The following is a 17,423-nucleotide window of genomic DNA, read 5'->3' on the forward strand; positions in this document are numbered from 1 at the left end:
TGTAGAGATTACTTAAATGAATAAATAAAAACTTAAAAAAAGAAAAAGAAAATGCATCCCTTAATGAGAAATACGGTATTTCTTAATTAGTTCAGGTTTTCATGGATGAGTTCAGGTATTCAGACCTAATGGTAGAAGGAGATAAGGTGCAATAGCCATTCTCTGTTTTTTATTTTTACAGATATAAGCAGTGAGAAACCTTGTTCATGTAGTAATTGGGAAAGGAAGAGATTTGTTACAGCATTAGTCCTTGAGGCTTTGAACTACTCCTAAATTACACGCCAATAATCACAAGGTGTCCTATTACCAAATAATATTCTCAAGTACTATCAAATAGAGTCCTTTAATTTTATTAAAAACAAAGAATTGGAAACCACTGAACTTGCAAAAGGATTTGTCATCTAGTCATTAGAGTCTCAGTTTCAGTCTTATAAAAATTACTGTTAGTTACCTGTTACCTTTTCACTCAGAGGCACCTTGTTAATCAGAGACTGATTTTCATACTCTTTTACCAACACAATTTTTTTTTATAAAATTCTTTTATCATTACATGTTTTCAGGATCTTTTTGTGAAAATATTGAAGTGCAGATTGACTTCAGTATGGAAAACACCTACCATTTGTGGAATTAGCAAAGCCAATCTTCTTTCAAACCAATTAGCTAAATCAGACTTACTTTCTGTTAGGAAAAAGTCTGACTTTATTCTTCAATTCAAATAAATATGTTAATATTTGTTTTAAAGAATATTGTAAAAAATCATTGGGAAATAAGTTACTAGTTGTAACTTATAAAATACTAAAAATCAGTCATGATTAAAATTATATAGAGTTAATATTAACATTACAAAAACTGTAAAAAACAAGATAGTACTATTTCTCATTATATAATTTGGAATAATGCCGTGTAATATGTAGCTAAATCTACTAGTTAATAAATGAGAAGTAGGATTGAAGGCATGTTATCCCCTTGGCAGATATGGATATGTGCTCGTGTTGAATTCTGATGTTTGGCTTTGGGGGACAATTAAATAAGAATCATGTTTAAAAATCAGAAATAACTCCAATTAATTTTTTTAGACTTCACAAACTTTTTCTTACATACTTAATAAAAAGGAAAAGTATATTTCCTAGGAAATAATGGATTGAACAGCTAACAAACAATTTGGTTTTACTAGTAGAAGGTAGAAAATAGTAAACATTTTATAAGATGAAATAAGAGGACTGATTGTAATAGGAATATTTTTATATGAATGGAAAAAACAACCCCTCCCTCCTATTCCCCAGGTTTTTATATCCTGGGCCATGGATGAAGATTCAGTGTAGGTGAGGGATATGCCTTTCTTTTGTAAAGTAGGACAAGGACTATGCTGAAAGAGGAGGTGGAATGGAGTGTGCCTAAGTATCCCGGCTGGTTCCCAAACAGATTCGTTTGGGGGAAGATTTCTAATAGAAGTTGAGGATCTGGAAACTTACTTCCTTAAAATGCCCCTCAGATTGATTTCCATGTCTAGTATCTCTTGGAAGATCTTCACATACCCTTGGAAAGAATTCCTTGGAATGTCTTCATGTGCCCCGTTTTATAAAGACTGATATAAGCAGACTCAACTGTACTGGCCCTGATTATACATTAATCAGGGACAACATCACAAATGTCCTAGGAAGAAGGTGGAAGACTTGGTGTTTTGGAATAAAAGAGGGTTAAGAGATAAGTCAGAGAGGATGGCCCCAAGCTGATGTAGTCATAATAGTCCTGTATTGGTCCTCGGCTTTGCAGTTCTAGAAACGTGACTTTGTCAGCCCACCAAAGTGTTCATGTTTTGTCACACTAAATCAAACTTACAGGAAGTTTGATTGGAATGCCAGTGAATTAATATATACTCATATATTATGTATGTGGAAAGATCAGTTGTAATCAGAATCTTACCTGAGGAGTATGGGTCTTGAGTATGGCTATTGTTATCAAGCTATGATAGCCTGATGCACGATTCAGGGCACATAACGGGAGCTCAGTAATTGAGAAATGAATGCACCTATCATTTATAGATGGTAACAAGGAAGTTTAGGATTCTAGTAGGCCAACCAACATATTTTTTGATCAGGTAGATTTTGCCTTGTTTCTCTTAAATTGCTATATCATTTGGATATTAGATCCAATAAAATTTTATGTCAGGGAATTACATAATTGTAACAAGTTTTATCTATCATCTCTGAGCCTAGAAATTGGGACTGTTCATTTGTAAGAGACTGGAGATTGTGTTCCTGTGCCGTATGGTAGTAATGGTCATAGTGGCTAAATGATATTTCAGAATTCTGTTGGGTGGCCAAGAGTGTACTGCCTAAAAAGAACAACTTTGCGTGACTCTCAGTGCTGGTATTTTGCTAGAGTGGGACATCTTAATTAGGGAATCTGTGGCCTGGCTAGATTTGGGGAACTGTACTATAGTGAGGAGAAACAATACCCTAAACTTCCCCTACTCCCTAGGTCCCCCGTAGGGGATAATTCTTGATACTGCCTTTAAAAATAGAGAGACAAGCCTTTTCAGGTTCCAAAATCATTAGGAATAAGATGGATACATGAAACAATTTTATAAGTCCTATCTGAAAGCCAGAGGACACTTTGTTTCCAGCTCTAGAATAAACTATTGAGACAGAGGAATAGATGCCAGGCCAAGGAGTTTCATTTAGTATTTTAATAATAATAATAAAAAAAGACAATACAAAATCCAAACATTTCTTTTTACAAGTTCAGATATATTTTTTTCCCCAAGTGCAAAATACTCTATGAACTGCATCATTTACTGTTTATTGTTGATTGTGTAGGAGATGCTTACTATATTGGCAGCAGTGGAAGGCAGATATAAATACAACATTTTGAGATTCTTTTTCTGCATTAAAAAAAGCCTCCCACATGGTAATGATTATTCTCTGAAACTTCAGTTTAACTCACATAGAAGAATAAAGTTTTCGGTTTGTCCAAACTGCTACAATGTGTTGTCTAGATAAGCTGATAACAGAACTGGGGGTTCCATTCTCTCTAATCATATATTTTCTTAAAGGGTTCCTAGTCCAAATAATGGCCCAAGGACAGGGTGTGCTATCTTTGAGACAGGTCCTATTTAAAGATATCCTTGTGTTGTTTGCTTCCACTTTTGTGCTTTAGAAAGAAGCCAAGCAGGTTAACATTATTTTCTGCTTATGGTCAGTTATACTTTGTCTCCCTCCCCCTAATTTGAGCCTGTAATATTGAGGTTAAGCAGCAAATAACAAAGTTTGAATGCTCTATAATGTTTTCTGACATTTTGAGATATGACCTGTCAGTCCACTACAGAGTCCCCTCAGACATGCCTATGGAGAACACTTCTCAGATACAAAAATTTCATTAGGGCCAGAGACCAGGGCCGTATTACTGAACTTGCAGCAACAAATCTGAGCCTCCATTACCTCAAACTAACCCAATCCTCACGAAGTCAGAGTAGTCACAGCTCAGTGTCTTCTTCTGGGGATTTATAGGCCTGGGGTAGGGCAGCTCAAGTCTGGGTTCTGGTCGGTTTTCTCCTGACTGAGAGTTCCCTCGGGGTTTAGGGAATGGACCTGGCCTAATAATACAGAAAGAGGGAGGCAGAGAAGTAAAAAGGGATTGCCATGTTGCTGAGGATTTAAGTGCCTTTCTGATGTGCATCACTTGGCGCTCAGAGTCCTTGCAGAAATGGCTTCCCATTCCCAGACTCAGATCAGGGCAGGTTTTCTACTGAGAGAAATGAAGCCTCACAGTACTGTGGCCCTGTAAACACCCCCATCCTGCAGAGAGGCCTTGGGACTGGTTCATGAAGGGTTCCCATTTACACCATCTACTTCCTTCCTTACACTGGTAAAAACCGTTTTTTCTGTCTGACCTGTAAAAGGCCTAGAGAGTCCCTGAGTGTTGACTCCTCATTCAGTCTACTTAACCCCTGGTTTGATGCCCCAAGACTGGCTTCCTCCATATGTTCAGCAGTAGCTTTGCCTGGATTGTTAACCCCTTACTTGGACGACCTAAACTAATCGTGGTGGACATTAGCAGGTCTTTACCTGCTCACCAAGATCTGTTTTGACATTAGTTAAGAAGCCTAGTGGTCTATACTTCCCATACTGTGGAAATCATTTGCAGTTTCCAGAAACCGTGGAATAAATTACTGGAGGAAATATGTTTATGTGTATGTATGGGGTGACAGGAAAGGAAGAGAGCAAGGAGAAGCCAGACCCTGAAGGCCTAAGTTGGGAGGTACTCTGCTTAGCTTTCTAAGAGAGATGCAATGGTAGGGAGAGAATCAGAAAGTTATCCTAGCTTCTGGTGGAGAATGAGGATGGTCAGAGTGGATTAAAGCAGTTTTCACGGCATTTCCTGGGAAGTGTGGATACTTCTATTAAATGACCATTTTCTTGTATGGAAGCAGCCGTGTTGTATCTTTATAGCAGAGCCCTCTCTGACTAAGAGAGACACAGGAAGCCAGACACTCTACTGCCAAGGGCCTGGGTGTTGGCTAATGGAAGTCTGGGGAACTAGCTTTGACCTTGGCTACCTACTGCCTAAGGCTATCTTTGGCTGGTGAACGCTACTGATTAGGGAGTGAGGGGATGGTGCAAGCTTCTTTATGTAGTGTCGACTCTCCTGGGGGAGCAATAACCTGGGACAGTCACTTAGAAATGAACCCTAGAAGTTAGTTGGTAGTCTTTGATTGAAGAGAACTACAGTTTTGGGGGAAATAAAAGGAGCAAATGGAAAATAAATTTATAGGCAGCAGTGGAATGAGGGTAGAATGTGTGCAGGATGTGGGCTTGGGCATGAGCTTGATTCTTCCTTTTGAAAAGCAGTAGTGGAGGAAGCTAGGCTTGAAGTCAACTCCTAGAGGGAATGGCAAACCGGTAGGGGTAGGCAGAGGTCAGGCAAACTTCATGCCTGGATAACTGTCCTATTCTTGCTTCCCATAGCCTTGTCTCTGGCCTCAGGGCCCTGAGTCAGCCCATCCCCAGGGGGTTTGTCCTGATGCTCTTCCATGTGTACACCAGGGGAAAACAGGATGAAGGCAGGGAAAAGATGGAGGCTTTCCCTACTTGGGAGTGGAGAATCACTGACCGATTCCATCAGCCTCTACAGTCGTGAGGTCCATGCTGAATCCATAGAGAGGCACAGGGATGGCAGGATTGGATTAGCAAACACAGGTCCCTCTCCTTCCTGCTCCGTCAAGTCCCCAGAATTACTCTCCTACACATCAGGTGCCTCTGAGCTACAGTTTTGGGTTCCCCCAGCTGAGGGTTCCAGAGGTCTGAATGGCCACTGGTGGGAGAGCAGAGACAGATCAGATGCTCCAGCACTCAAGGTTCATGAGATTCAAAACCTTTTTTCTTCCACTTCAAACATACACTCTTCTCTCTCGGGCAGCTATAAATAGGTTTGTTCTAATAGAGGAAAAAAGAAACAAAAACAAAAAACAAAACCAGAAAACAAAAACCCCTCCCTCTAGACAACATAGGAAGACTCAAAATGATTGCACTTATTAGATGTGGACAGGGTGGGCAGAAGGCTTGCCAAGTGTGCACACATTCCTCTTGCTGCCCACAACCTGGGGCCAGCAAGGTTGTGGGCAGCAAGTGGCTCTGGGCTGGCTGCAGAGCAGGGTCCTCTTTGGTGGAGCCCACAAGCCATCTGGGGCTACAAGGGAAAGACAAGTCTGGGGCAAGGCCCAGGCTGGCTTCTGGTCAGCAGCCATGTTTCTTTAAGGACAACACTTAGCAAGGGGAGTAGGGCTCCCCCAGGGAGCACTCAGGTAGGGGTGAGGAGATGGCTGGGCCAGGAAGACAAGAAAGGGGATTAGTGTTTGAGGCTGGCTTCCAATTGTTCTGTAGTCTAGTCCTTTAGATGATACATTTTCTCTTTCCTTCCTTTCTTCCTTCCTTCCTTTCTTTCTTTTTCCTTCTTTCTTTTTTTTCTTCTTTTTTTTTGGTGATGCTTTAAAACCTGGTTTCTGTCCTGCAGAGCTATAGTCTTTCTGTTGGGGGGTGACAGCGGCACATTCAACATGGTAATGCCTGCTGCTTTTCCTCATTCAGCTGCTGTCCACTAGCCCAGTGCTATGGGCCTTTTGTAAGCCCTCATGGATTGGACCCCAAGCAGATGTGGGGGAAGAAGGAAAGAAGCTGTATAGACAAGAAAGCCAGCTGTGTGGACAGTCCAGGGCTCGAACCATGTGCCCCAGAGTACCAGTGCTGGCATTAAGCCTGTAAGTCAAAGGCTTCTTTGGCAGAACCCTGGGTTGTTAGAATCATCCTGGGGGGCACAGCCAGGGGGCATTTTGGCTCCTGACTAGCAAGGCACAACCCTAAAATGGCAGAAGCCCTTCTTCCCCCGCCCCATTCCCCACTTCCTTCATGGGCCTCTAGCACCCTTCCAAGCTGATGAGGCCAGGGATGTGGGCTAGTAAAATGGGCAGTGTGGCTGGGAAGGGGAAGGGGACACTGTTCTTTTACCCCTCAGGGGAAACAGAGCCAGCGCTTAATGGCTTTTCCAGGGAGCATGTAGGAAAAGAGACCACAGTAAGAGAGAGGGAGAAAGAGAGAGGCAGAGAGAGACAGGAAAGGAAGCTAGAGAGACAGAAAGGAAGAGTGCTTTGTCTATAGTGATTTTTTTTTTTTTCCTCCAAAAAGAAAGAGAGGAGAGAGTTCCTCATCTGGGGATGGGAGCTGCCGGCTCTGAGGGCTAAGGAGTCTGGGGGCTTTAAAACCTGGGTCTTGGGCTTAGGGGCACTATTTGTAGGGCCTCAGGAAGCTGGAAACTTTGGAGCGGAGTAGCTTGATGAAGGATTTTGGCAGCATCTCCTTGTGCTTCTCTGTGTACTTGAAGTAGTTCTGGGGGTGGGCCAGCACCTCAAAGAAGGCCTTGATGAGCTTCTTGTCCTGCAAAGGGTGGCAGGCGGCAATGTCAGCCTCAGCGTTGGGGGTGGGAAAGAGGGACACCAGCCTCGACTCAGAAGCATGTTGAGTAGGCATGCCCAGAGGTGACCTCTGGATTTCCATCCCACCACCTGTTCCTCCTTTAGAATCCTACAACTCCGTCATTGGCAGCGCCATCCTTCCCTTGCTCATGTCCCAGTCCTTGGAGTCATCCTTGACTCCTCTCTCTTGCCCACAACCACGACAAATCCTGTTGATTCCACCTTCAAAGTAATATCTGGGGTCTGACCGTTTCCCACAGCCTCCACAGCTACCACACTGTCCAGGCCACCATCATCTCTCACTTGGACAACTTGCAATAGCCTCCTACCCTGCTTCCTTGCTCCCTGCTCCCACCTACCGTTGTCCCTCTACAGACTGTTCTCCCCCACAGCAGCCAGAATGACTTTTTTGGTTTTTAATTAGATCATGTCCTTTTGCTATTGAAAACACTTCTCTGGTTTCTTTTTTCATTCAGTAAAGCCCAGTCCCTTGCATGGCCCATGGGCTGAAAGTGATTTGTACCCTGCTCTCTGTCCTCTAGTCCCCCTTGACTTTCTTACTCTGCTGAGCTCTCCTGGCTTCAGGGTTCTCAAACATGCCACACCACTCCCATGCCTCTCAGCTTAAAATGCTCCTTTCCTGATCTTCTAATGGGTAGCCCTTTACCTCATTTAGGTCTCCTCTCAGAGGCCTTTCCTGACCATTCTGTCTGAGACAGCAACATGGCATGTGGAGAGCCTACTAGGCGCCAGGCACTGTGCACTGAGGCTCAGGTCTTCTGGCTTCTAGGCTAGTATTCTTCCTATGGCATCAGCAGATTTTTAAAATAAGAGACGGGGCTTCTGGCCCCTCATCCCCACTACTTTATGCATTGGAGTTCCACAGCACATCTGAAATAAGGGTTCAGATGCTTTAAAACATGTTCAAAAAGCACTGCTGAAATGATTTTCTTTGTAGTCTGCAAGTTCTAGGAGATTTTTGTCATTGTGTCTCTTATTTTGACGATAATGCAAAAATGATTTTAATAACCATAAAGATAAAATTTGTTCTTGCATTGATAATTTATGAAGGATAATACTGTTGCTAGGACTGTAGCTTCCCAAGTAAGATTTTCTCAAACGGATCCACAGACCCTGGGGGGTCTAGTTCATTCTTTAATGTTGCTAACATTTCTTTTCCTTTAAAACAGGTTGTGCTGAATTAACTCTGAGAAACACTGTGCTAGATCTGCTCCTTTTCTGTGGGAACTGAGGAGGGAGGCAGGGAAGGGAGGGACTTATGCAGAAGCATCTTTCTGTACCTCATTTCCCCCCTGTTTCTTGGTACAAGCCGTAGGGGACATTTCATCTCCTCATCTTCTCTTCCTCTTCCCCCACAGTATAAGGTAGTGTGAGGGACCCTGCAGTCAGATGGGCTTGGATGCACTGGGCAAGTTCTGTAACTCTGTGCCTTAGTTTTCTTATGTGTAAAGTGGGAATGATGAAAGTACCTATTTCATAGAGCTCTTGTGTATATCAAATGAGAATATTCCTGTAAGCCCTCAGCCTACTGCCTGCACATTGTTACATGCTCATTAAATGCTGGCTATTCTTATTGCTGTGCTCGTTCACTTGCCTTTAAAATCTCCTGGTGGTTTTCAGATGCATAGAGCCGGCCATCTCGAACAATGTCTTCTACTAGCTGCTCATAGTCCTCTGCAAAATCAACCAAGGGGAGCAGTTTACGAGTGGAAACTCTTCCTGCTCCCCCTGCTCCCTCCTAAGACTCATGAGGCTCACCTTTCTCACCCACCTCCCTGGCATTCCTGCCCTTGCTCACCATCATAGGTAACATAGGGGATCTGGAAGCCACGAGCGCTGTTGGCCTCGCTTGTCTTAAAGTTGATCCAAAGCTTCCTGGAGCGGGCCGTGAAAGCAATGGGCCGCTCGTAGGTCTGGCAGGTCTCATAGGTAGTAATGGAGGATGGGGAGGCTGGGAAGGCAAGCAGCAGGTCAGGAGAGCAGCAGGGCAGGCTACCCAAGCCCTCATGGAGGAGGGCCGTGGGGAGAAGGAGTCATGCTGACAGAGGCTCTCCCCTGTGCATGTACCTCCCCCACCCCCAGCATAAACATATCCTCTCCCACTGCCCTCTGCTTGTTCCACAACTCCTCTTTGATGTCCGGGCACTCACAGAGTGTAAGAAATTTGACATTTAAATGAATGGAACAGCAAAAATGCTAGAACAGGAAAGTGACATGTGTAACACTATTGGAGTTCTAATCCCAATGCTGGCTTTCTTAACTCTGCTCTCCACCCAACATAGAGCATTCATTGCTGTTTTCCTTTGTTAGCCTCTCTCGTCCCAAGGCCTCCCTTCTCACTGCCCCAGTTCTTCCTGTACCCATCTTCTCTCTCTCTCTCTCTCTCCCTCCCAACCAGATTTGCCCTTCCTTGGCCCAGCTCTGCAGCCACCCACAGTTCTTTCTCATGACGAGGACGTCCCCACACTCATCCTCAGATGGCAGGAAGATCTCGGGTACCACGATAAGGATCTTGCGCTTGGGTGGGGGGTTGATGTTCCAGATGCACTCCACGCCAGCTGGGTAGTTGCCTGGGTAGTTGGGGGACTCGATATAGCCAGTGAACTCACCCAGCTCCCCACCACACTGGCGATCTGTATGCAAACCCAGGTGCAAGAAAGAGAGCAAGAAAGAGAAGGGAAGTCAACAGGGAAATGGGTTAGGGATATTGAAGCGTTTTGAAGTGGAAATCAGACACATGTAGATAGCCGCCTTCCTCGTTCATCATCTCTTCTCCAAGTTCTGGGTCCACCTTCCTTCCCACCCTTTTAGTACCTTCTCATCTCACTTCACCTCTCTGTCTCCCCACTACCTGTGTCCAGGGAGAGAGTGCCATGGGGCCCAGTCCAGCAACGGTCTTGGGATTGAGTGGGTTGGGAGAGGTGGAGGGTGGGACTTTCGTGCCCACCCACTCCCTAGCCTTGCTCCCTGTGGGTTTACTTATCCCACCCCCAACCTCTTCTCATGGCCATTGTTCCCAGGCCTCTCTACGCCCTTTTCCACCGCCTGGCCTGCCACATACTCTTGCACTGGGCCACGCTGGTGGAGCCATCAAAGTCAGTGCTTGTGTTTCCTGGACAGCGGGTGCAGAAGTTCTGACGGAAGTCAGGCTGATAGGAGCCCATGGCACAGCGGATACAGCGATGGATGCTGGTGTTGTAGTAGTGACCAGGGGAGCACTGGACTGCAGGCAAAGGGGAAAGGTAGGAGTTAAGATGGCAGGCAAGTGGGAGTTCTGGGGCATGGGATGAGCAGGACATATTCATCATGGAGAAGCAGGGGACTGAAGATACCCAAGTTCCTTCCAAAGTCCCAACCTTTCCTAGTCATGCCAGAATTTAAGCCTAGGGAAAAACGAACTTGACAGACTGGTCGGCTACTGTGCCAGTCCTTTTCTTTCAGGCACTGAGCATCGTGCCAAACCTATAGAAACTTATTTGTAGTATTGAGGGGAATATGCTACCCGTTCTCCAAAGCAGAGGAGTAAATAAGACTGTTATTTATTTCCTAATTCCTGGACTTGGGACTGGTGAGGGTCAGGATGTGTCCTCTGAGCAGGACGGTATGGTTGGTCAGGCAGCTGGGCCCTTCCCAGTCTGGGGAAGATGGTGGGGCAACATACTTAGGTTTACTCTGGGGACTTGGAGAGTTTTTGGAAGTAGTTCAAGCTGGGGAGTCTCCAAGTGAGTAGCCCATTCACCTTTGGTGTCACAGTCTTGGAAGGAGATGGCCCCCTCATGCTTGGTGGTGAGGCCCCCACCACATGGGAAGCACAAGGTCCGTCCTGCTTCAGGTTGGTAGGTGCCCCGTGGACATGGCTGGCAGGGCTTGAACCCGTCTACAGAGTATTGGCCAGGTGAGCACTGACCTGCAATGAATCAAGGGCCCAACTCTGATGGGGATGGTCCTGGTCATTCCCACGGATTACCCAGTCTCAGGGACAGAGGCACACAAACAGGATGTTGACGAGGAGAGTGGTCTGGAGCCCGGGCCTGCCCTTGGGAAATCCCATGCCCGTGGGTGTCCCAGTGCCCGCCCTACCCCACTCTGTATTGTTTGTTCCCCTGGCACCTGCACATGTGGTGACGTTGGTGGCTCCGAGAGGCCCGTGGGCATCACTCCCAGGGCAAAGGTCGCAGGAGAGCTGCCCTTCTCTCTCCTGGAAGGTGCCTGCTGGGCATGGCACACACTGCTCCGTCTGGCCGTGGTAATACGTTCCCTGCGGGCAGCTGACTGAGGGAGAGTCGGCCGCGCTAGCCACCCCCCCCCCCCCCCCCCCTACTTCCCCTCCCCCCCGCCCGGGGGTCCCCCCCCCCCCCCCCCCCCCCCCCCCCCCCCCACAGATTCAAGGAGAATCTCTGTCTGGGAAGAGACAGAATCCTGCTTGGGAAGACCAGGGGCCAAAGCCACGTACAGGAGGGTTGGTGGTCCCTCTAGACATGATATCCCTCTAGATTTCAGCCTGGGACCAGGGAGAGGAGGATGATAGGCAGGAGGGTCTTGGCTGCCTCACAATTTGAGGTACAACTGAGGCCATAAAGTGTCCTGCTCTGAGTCAGGCCCAAGTTGGGCCATCCCCACTCCCCTGTTCCCCTTTTCCCCAGCAAGCTCCCTTACCACACTTAGCCCCAGCACGGTGCTGCCCAGGCCTACAGGTCTCCACCAGCTCTGCTCGCTCCCCAGCTCCTGGGCCCGGCTTGTGGGCCAGTTCATAATCAAGGCCTGCCAGGCGCAGCAGGAAGCGGTCCTGGTTGATGGACTTTCTAAGCATCTTCAGGGACCCTTTCAGCCGCCGTTCCATTCGCTGTCGGAGGCAGGGGAGTCCACAGGCAGCTGGTGGTGGATGATGGTATGAGTCAGGGAAGGAAGAGAAAGTGGCTATGAGCAGGAGGGCAGGGAGCAAAGCTAGGAGCTAGGAGGGGCATAGTAAGAGACTGGCTCCTGGCTTTGGTGTTAGGCGGGGTCTGCCCTTAGTACAGGCGTTGCCCCTTCCTTTTGCTGCTGAGACCTGCGGTTTCCCCACCTCTGACCCCTTGCTTTCCACCCTCCTCCCAGCAGTGCCCCCAGTCCCACCTGTGGTTTCTTCGGCTCTGACCTCTGCCTCCAGTTCCAGGGTGAGCCGAGTGACTTCCTTGCCTGGAGGGGTCCGGGCCCGCCGGCCCTTGCCCTTCCGAGAGGAGTCACACTTGAGGTGGATGAAGGTGACCTGGCAGTCAGAGCAGGGGGCACCACCTGGGGGAGAGGACTTGTCAACCCCAGGGGCAGAGAAAGTTCTTGCTCCCAGCTCTCACTGTTCCACCCCAAGCCAGCCAGACCTCACCAGATCTCCGCAGCTATCTCAGTTCGCTTTTAATGTAGGATACCAATTATTTGGTCGGGGGATATCCCAGGACTTCCTTGGGCCCTGTGCCTGCAAGAGCCTCTTCCCCTGCTCTGTCCAGAGTTCAGGACGCCAGCGGGTTTTTGGAGATCTCGCTAAGCAGAGGAGTGGAGCGGTGGGAAGGGTGTGGTGGCCAGACAACCCAGTGGGGTGGGGGCCCCAGTCCAGACCTTGCCCCAGGATCCTGCTGGCCTCCTCCATTTTGCCTTTGTTTCGCAGGTGCAGGCGGCACTTGGCATCCTTGATCTTGAAGGAGGCCCGCTGTTTAACCGATAGCACTGCAGCCTCTAGGGGGATGGTAGAAGCTCAGCACAGCCTGGGGGCCCCGTGGGGGTGGGAACTGCTGTGGAGGGTATCGAGAAGCTGGGCAATAAGCCAGGGGCTTGGCTGGAGAAGGATTATGAAAGCCAGGGGAGTCAGATGTTAGGGGCAGAGGGAGCAAGGCAGAAGGGCTGAAGAATGACAAAGCAAGGAAGGGGATCCAGGATAAAATAAGGCCAGGAGGAGTAATGAAGAGAAATAGGGGTTACTAAGCAAGAGAGTAAGGTGGGAACAAGGCCTCTGGGCTGGTGCTCACCATGGCAGTGGTTGGAGTTTGTGCTGTTCCCGGTGTGGCCAGCTCGGGCTGGAGTGGCCCTGGGGCTGGGGGTGCCACAGCTCACCGTGAAGCCATTCTCAGACTCTGAGAGAAGGGGGCTGTCACAGCTCTGACCACCCCCCCAACACCCACTGGGTGGAGTAATGCATCAGAAGCAGAAGAGCTCCCTGCACAGCTGGCCTTTCCTCCCTGCCAGCCCTACAGCAACCGCCTCTGTGTACCTGGCGAAAACCGGGCCCGGGAGGGGCAGGTCAGGGCACAGGTGTCCTTCTTGCCAGACCGGTTGCAGCTGAGCATGGCTTTCGAGGCACCAGGACTGCTTTGACATTTTACCGGCTCTAGGAAGGGGAGAGGGACCGGAGGAAGAGAGGGCCTTCCTCCCCCACCCTCCTCCGCCGTTCGCTCATTTGGAGGAAGAGAACTGTGATTGTAAACCGAGACCGATGAGGGGATTCTTTACCAGAAACTTCATGTCTCTAACTCAGATGACTACATTCTGCTCCCCTACTACTTCGCAGCTTCCTCAGCGTGGAAGGACCCCACTTACAGGACCCCAATTTCCACCCCCCCCCAAAAGTGCAGTGCCGGCTCTGGCCAGCAGAGGGTGCTGCCCACCTGTGCAATCTTTGCCGTTCCAGTGCAGCCGGCCCTGGCCCGCGGGGCAGGTACACTGGTAGCTGCCCGGAGTGTTGATGCAGCCGAAGCGGCAACCTCCGCGGTTGATGCTGCACTCATCCACATCTGGGGGAAGGAGTAGGGAGATACCAACAATGGTGGGGGCGGAGTAGGAGCCACGGAGTGGGCAGTGAGTGAGGACCTTTGGTTAGAGTCCCAGGCACTCCGAGACGACTACTGGCTTGAGGAAACTCAAGCCTAGGACCTCCCTCCCTTATCTCTGCCCCCAGCCAAAGAACAACCGACTGAAAAGGGGCCTGGCTGACAAGGTTTTTAAAGCCTTCCACTCCTTCCTGCCACTGGGACTGCAATTTGGAAGTTGCGGATGGGAGTCAAGAGGCAGCGATGGGATGGGAGATAGAAATTATGGCAGCAGAATGCTGTTCCCCGATCTCATCTCCTAGTTGTCTTAGTATCTCCCGGGTCATCGTGATGGATGCAGACATGGCACATGCACCTGGGGACTGCCCACAGCCACAAGCCAACTCAGGAACTTGTTCAGCGGAAGGGTGTGGAGGTGAGAGGGGCCGGGTGGTGGAGGGTGTGAATTTGCTAGCTTACCCCCACAGTGGGTGACACCATACAGCAGGTAGCCATGATGGCAGAGGCACTGGAAACTTCCCGGTGTGTTGACACATATGTGGTCACAGGTTCGATCAAAAGAACACTCGTCTATATCTGGAAGAACAGGGATGCAAGCCACTGAATCTGTCTTGGGGCACTCGACCCTGGGACCCCTTGCTTAGGTGGAGGACCCACATGAGGGGCCTTGACCCTCCCTCATGGCCCAGCCCTAGGATCAATGATTTAGCAGTGCCTACCCATCCCCTGTGCCCCCTCCACTTGTAGTCTTTGGAGTCAGGAACTGTGAGATCTGGTGCCCATGGATCAGGACCACCATATGTGGTTAGGCAGGTCAGATCCTGCCAAGGATTTGAATTAGGGAGAAATCCATCCCTCCTCCTTGCCAAGAGCAAGGTAGAGCTGGTCCATCAAGAGGAAGGGGTACGTTTGCTAATTTCAGCATGACACTGCCTATGGAGACTCTCCACAGTGTCCACTGACTTTCTCAGACTCCGGCCCTCTGGCCTCCCTGAAGCTCTCCTACCCCTAGAACCTCTCCCAAGGCTTTCCCCTTGGCCCACATCTGCTCACCCTGGCAGTTCCTTTCATTGATGAGAAGCTTATAGCCCTTCTTGCAGCTGCATTCAAAGCTGCCCACTGTGTTGCGGCAAATGTGGTCACAGCCCCCATTGTTCAAGCGGCACTCGTCTATGTCTGGGGAAGCAGAAAAAAGTAGAACCAAAGGTGATACCAAAGCCTGGGGACAACAAATAAGGAGATGACCTCCCTCCCTCCCTCACAGAGACAGAGAAAATCAAGCAGAGCCCTGGGCCTGCTGTTCTGACTCCTCTCTCACTCTCTAGTCTGTTTCTTCCCTGTTCATGGGATCTGTGGTCATTAGGAACACCTTTCCTGGGACTGAGCCCTGTTAGAAAGGGACAGATGGGAAGCAGAGTCAGGCCCTCAAGGAATTGCCTAGAGTAGGAAGTAGGTAGGCATTCGAACCGGGGGGCTAGTTTCTGTCCTTCATTCTGTGGTGATGGCCGTTCCCCAAAAGGCTGGTGGGTAAGGTTTATCCCATGCTGTCCCCCACCCCTGCCCGGCCTAAGAGCCCTAGGCAATGGTGTGGGGGGTGGCACAGAGAGGTGAAGATTCAAAGGGGCAGCCCTTCAGAGAGGAGGAGCTAGGAGAGAGCCAGGCACCAGGACCTCCAGGAGAGCCAGTGAGGCTGGGTAGCTGCTGGGGGAGGGGTGGGGGCCAGGCAGGGGGCTGGACTGGGAGAGGTCTGGAGAGGCTCAGGCCTGAGGCGGCTTTCAGCACTAGGAAGGGAAGGGGGGCCCGTGAGCAGCTTCCTTCCTGAGGTCAAGTTCCCCAAGCTGGTGGCAGACAGGACCCAGGCTACTTACCCCTACTTGGGGGAGGGGGCAGAGAGGGCAGTCTTCCACTTCACTCTTAGCATACCTGTCAACAGTCCTTCCCAGCAGGAAACCTCTCAACTCTGGCTGTCTGACCTGCTGCCCCAGCCCTCCCTGTCTCCCCATCCTCTCTGCCAGCTGTTGGGCCAAAAGACACAAAGGAGGAGCTCAGTCCTCTTTCCAGGCCTCCTTGTGACCAGGCGACACAGACCTGATGAATCATTATTTCAGTATGGCTACCCTCCCTTTTTCCTCCCCCCCACTCCACCTTTCTCCCAGACCTGGCTTATTAAAAGGAAGGGAAATAGGATGGACAATATGGGAAATTATACCATAATAATAGTTAACACAAGACACTTACCATCTGTCAGGTACTGTTCTAAGTACTTTTTATATAATTTACATATAACTGATCTAATCCTTAGGACAAGCACCATTATTGTAGTGGAACTGAGGCACAGATGCTAAGTAACTTGCGCAGGATTGCAGAGCTGGGATCTGAACGCAGGTAGCCAGGCTCCAGCATCAGTGCTCCCAACTGCCACCCTCTTCTCCCTCTGACCAGTGTAGCCTTTCCACTTGGAAAGGTCTGGGGAATGTGGGTTAAGAAGGTTATGGAACACATCTGTGACCTTGTACACACACAGTCAGGGCTCAAAGATCCTTCTAGAGCCAGGGACAAATGAGAATGGCATGTTCATTAAGCAAGAGGGTTAGGGACCTGTAGGGGGATAGGAATGAGAGTAAGGAAAACAATGTAGGGTTGGGGCACTAAGGAGCTGGCCGGACTTTCGTGCCCCTTGAACTGAGGTGGGAAAGGCAGACGAGACAAGCCTTAGCCATGCCTTCGGTTCTTTCTAATCAGGACAGCCTCCGGGGGTTGAGGAGCTCCCATAATAGGTACTGTATCTCTGGTCCAAACCTCGGCCCCTTACCCCGATGCTCCTGTCCTCTGAGAGCCCTTACCTTTGCAGGTCTTCCTGTCTGGCTGCAGCATGAAGCCCACGGGGCAGCTGCAGTGGACGCCCGTGGCTGCATCGTGGCACTTACTGTCACAGCCCCCGTTGTTGACAGCACAGGTCTCTGTTTAGGAGGGAGGCACGGGGATGGTAATTGGGTTACTTGCTTGGAGGAATCCCAAACTTGAGGGGAGTAGAAAGCGGAGGCGCGAGGGAAGGCCTCAGCTGCCTCCCTGTGCTTTCGAAGGAGCATTCAGTGGAGGCTCCCAGCCCCCATCCCCTCACAAGTGCAGCCAAGCAGTCCACTTCCCTGCCCCCTACTTGATTGAAACAAGGTGGACAGCAGTGAGGCAGGTACAAGCCAGAGCTGTCAGGCAGGAATGCGCTGAGGGGGTGGAGGAGGTGGAGCGGGGAGGGCGCAGGGAGGGATGGGAGCTAAGGAAGGGTGGTTCTCAGCCTCCAGGGAACAAGAAGGGACAGATAGGAGTCTCCTCCTTTTTCCGCCGACTATCTCTCTGGTGTCAGGGTGGGATAGTCTTGGGAAGAGTGAGCCTAGTGATCCCTAAGACAGCTGAGGGATGGCCACCAATTCATCTTCCCCTTCCTCCTTGCTCAGCTGTCTTAAAAAAAGGTCCCAGTTCCAGGCCTGACTGCTCATCCTCAGAGGAGAGGCACATACTTGGTCATTTCCCAGCCCCTCCTGGCTACCTCCAACTCCTCCCAAGCCCTCCTTTTAGTTCCAAATGGAGATAAGCTGGCTGTTCTGTTGTTGTTTTCCTTTCCTAATGGGGAGAGACTGGCTAGG

General features: G+C 49.5%; 1 protein-coding gene across 2 annotated transcripts in view; it reads right to left on the bottom strand.

The window, feature by feature from the left end:
- Positions 1 to 6,779: 6,779 nt before the first annotated feature.
- The window catches only part of SCUBE3 (signal peptide, CUB domain and EGF like domain containing 3), a 32,913-nt gene continuing 22,269 nt past the window's right edge, over positions 6,780 to 17,423 (bottom strand). For both annotated transcript variants that reach the window (XM_044917444.1, XM_044917443.1), the window contains exons 7-22: positions 16,626 to 16,742; positions 14,836 to 14,958; positions 14,242 to 14,358; positions 13,621 to 13,746; positions 13,227 to 13,343; positions 12,985 to 13,089; positions 12,578 to 12,694; positions 12,101 to 12,259; positions 11,645 to 11,860; positions 11,099 to 11,260; positions 10,728 to 10,895; positions 10,050 to 10,211; positions 9,424 to 9,621; positions 8,787 to 8,939; positions 8,583 to 8,662; positions 6,780 to 6,929 (exon numbers count right to left, since the gene is read on the bottom strand). In XM_044917444.1, coding sequence (XP_044773379.1) covers positions 6,780 to 6,929; positions 8,583 to 8,662; positions 8,787 to 8,939; positions 9,424 to 9,621; positions 10,050 to 10,211; positions 10,728 to 10,895; positions 11,099 to 11,260; positions 11,645 to 11,860; positions 12,101 to 12,259; positions 12,578 to 12,694; positions 12,985 to 13,089; positions 13,227 to 13,343; positions 13,621 to 13,746; positions 14,242 to 14,358; positions 14,836 to 14,958; positions 16,626 to 16,742 — 2,270 coding nt within the window. The remainder of the gene's footprint in view (positions 6,930 to 8,582; positions 8,663 to 8,786; positions 8,940 to 9,423; positions 9,622 to 10,049; positions 10,212 to 10,727; positions 10,896 to 11,098; positions 11,261 to 11,644; positions 11,861 to 12,100; positions 12,260 to 12,577; positions 12,695 to 12,984; positions 13,090 to 13,226; positions 13,344 to 13,620; positions 13,747 to 14,241; positions 14,359 to 14,835; positions 14,959 to 16,625; positions 16,743 to 17,423) is intronic.

The sequence above is a fragment of the Neomonachus schauinslandi genome, chromosome 8, assembly GCF_002201575.2.
Source record: "Neomonachus schauinslandi chromosome 8, ASM220157v2, whole genome shotgun sequence".
Classification (NCBI taxonomy): Eukaryota; Metazoa; Chordata; class Mammalia; order Carnivora; family Phocidae; genus Neomonachus; species Neomonachus schauinslandi.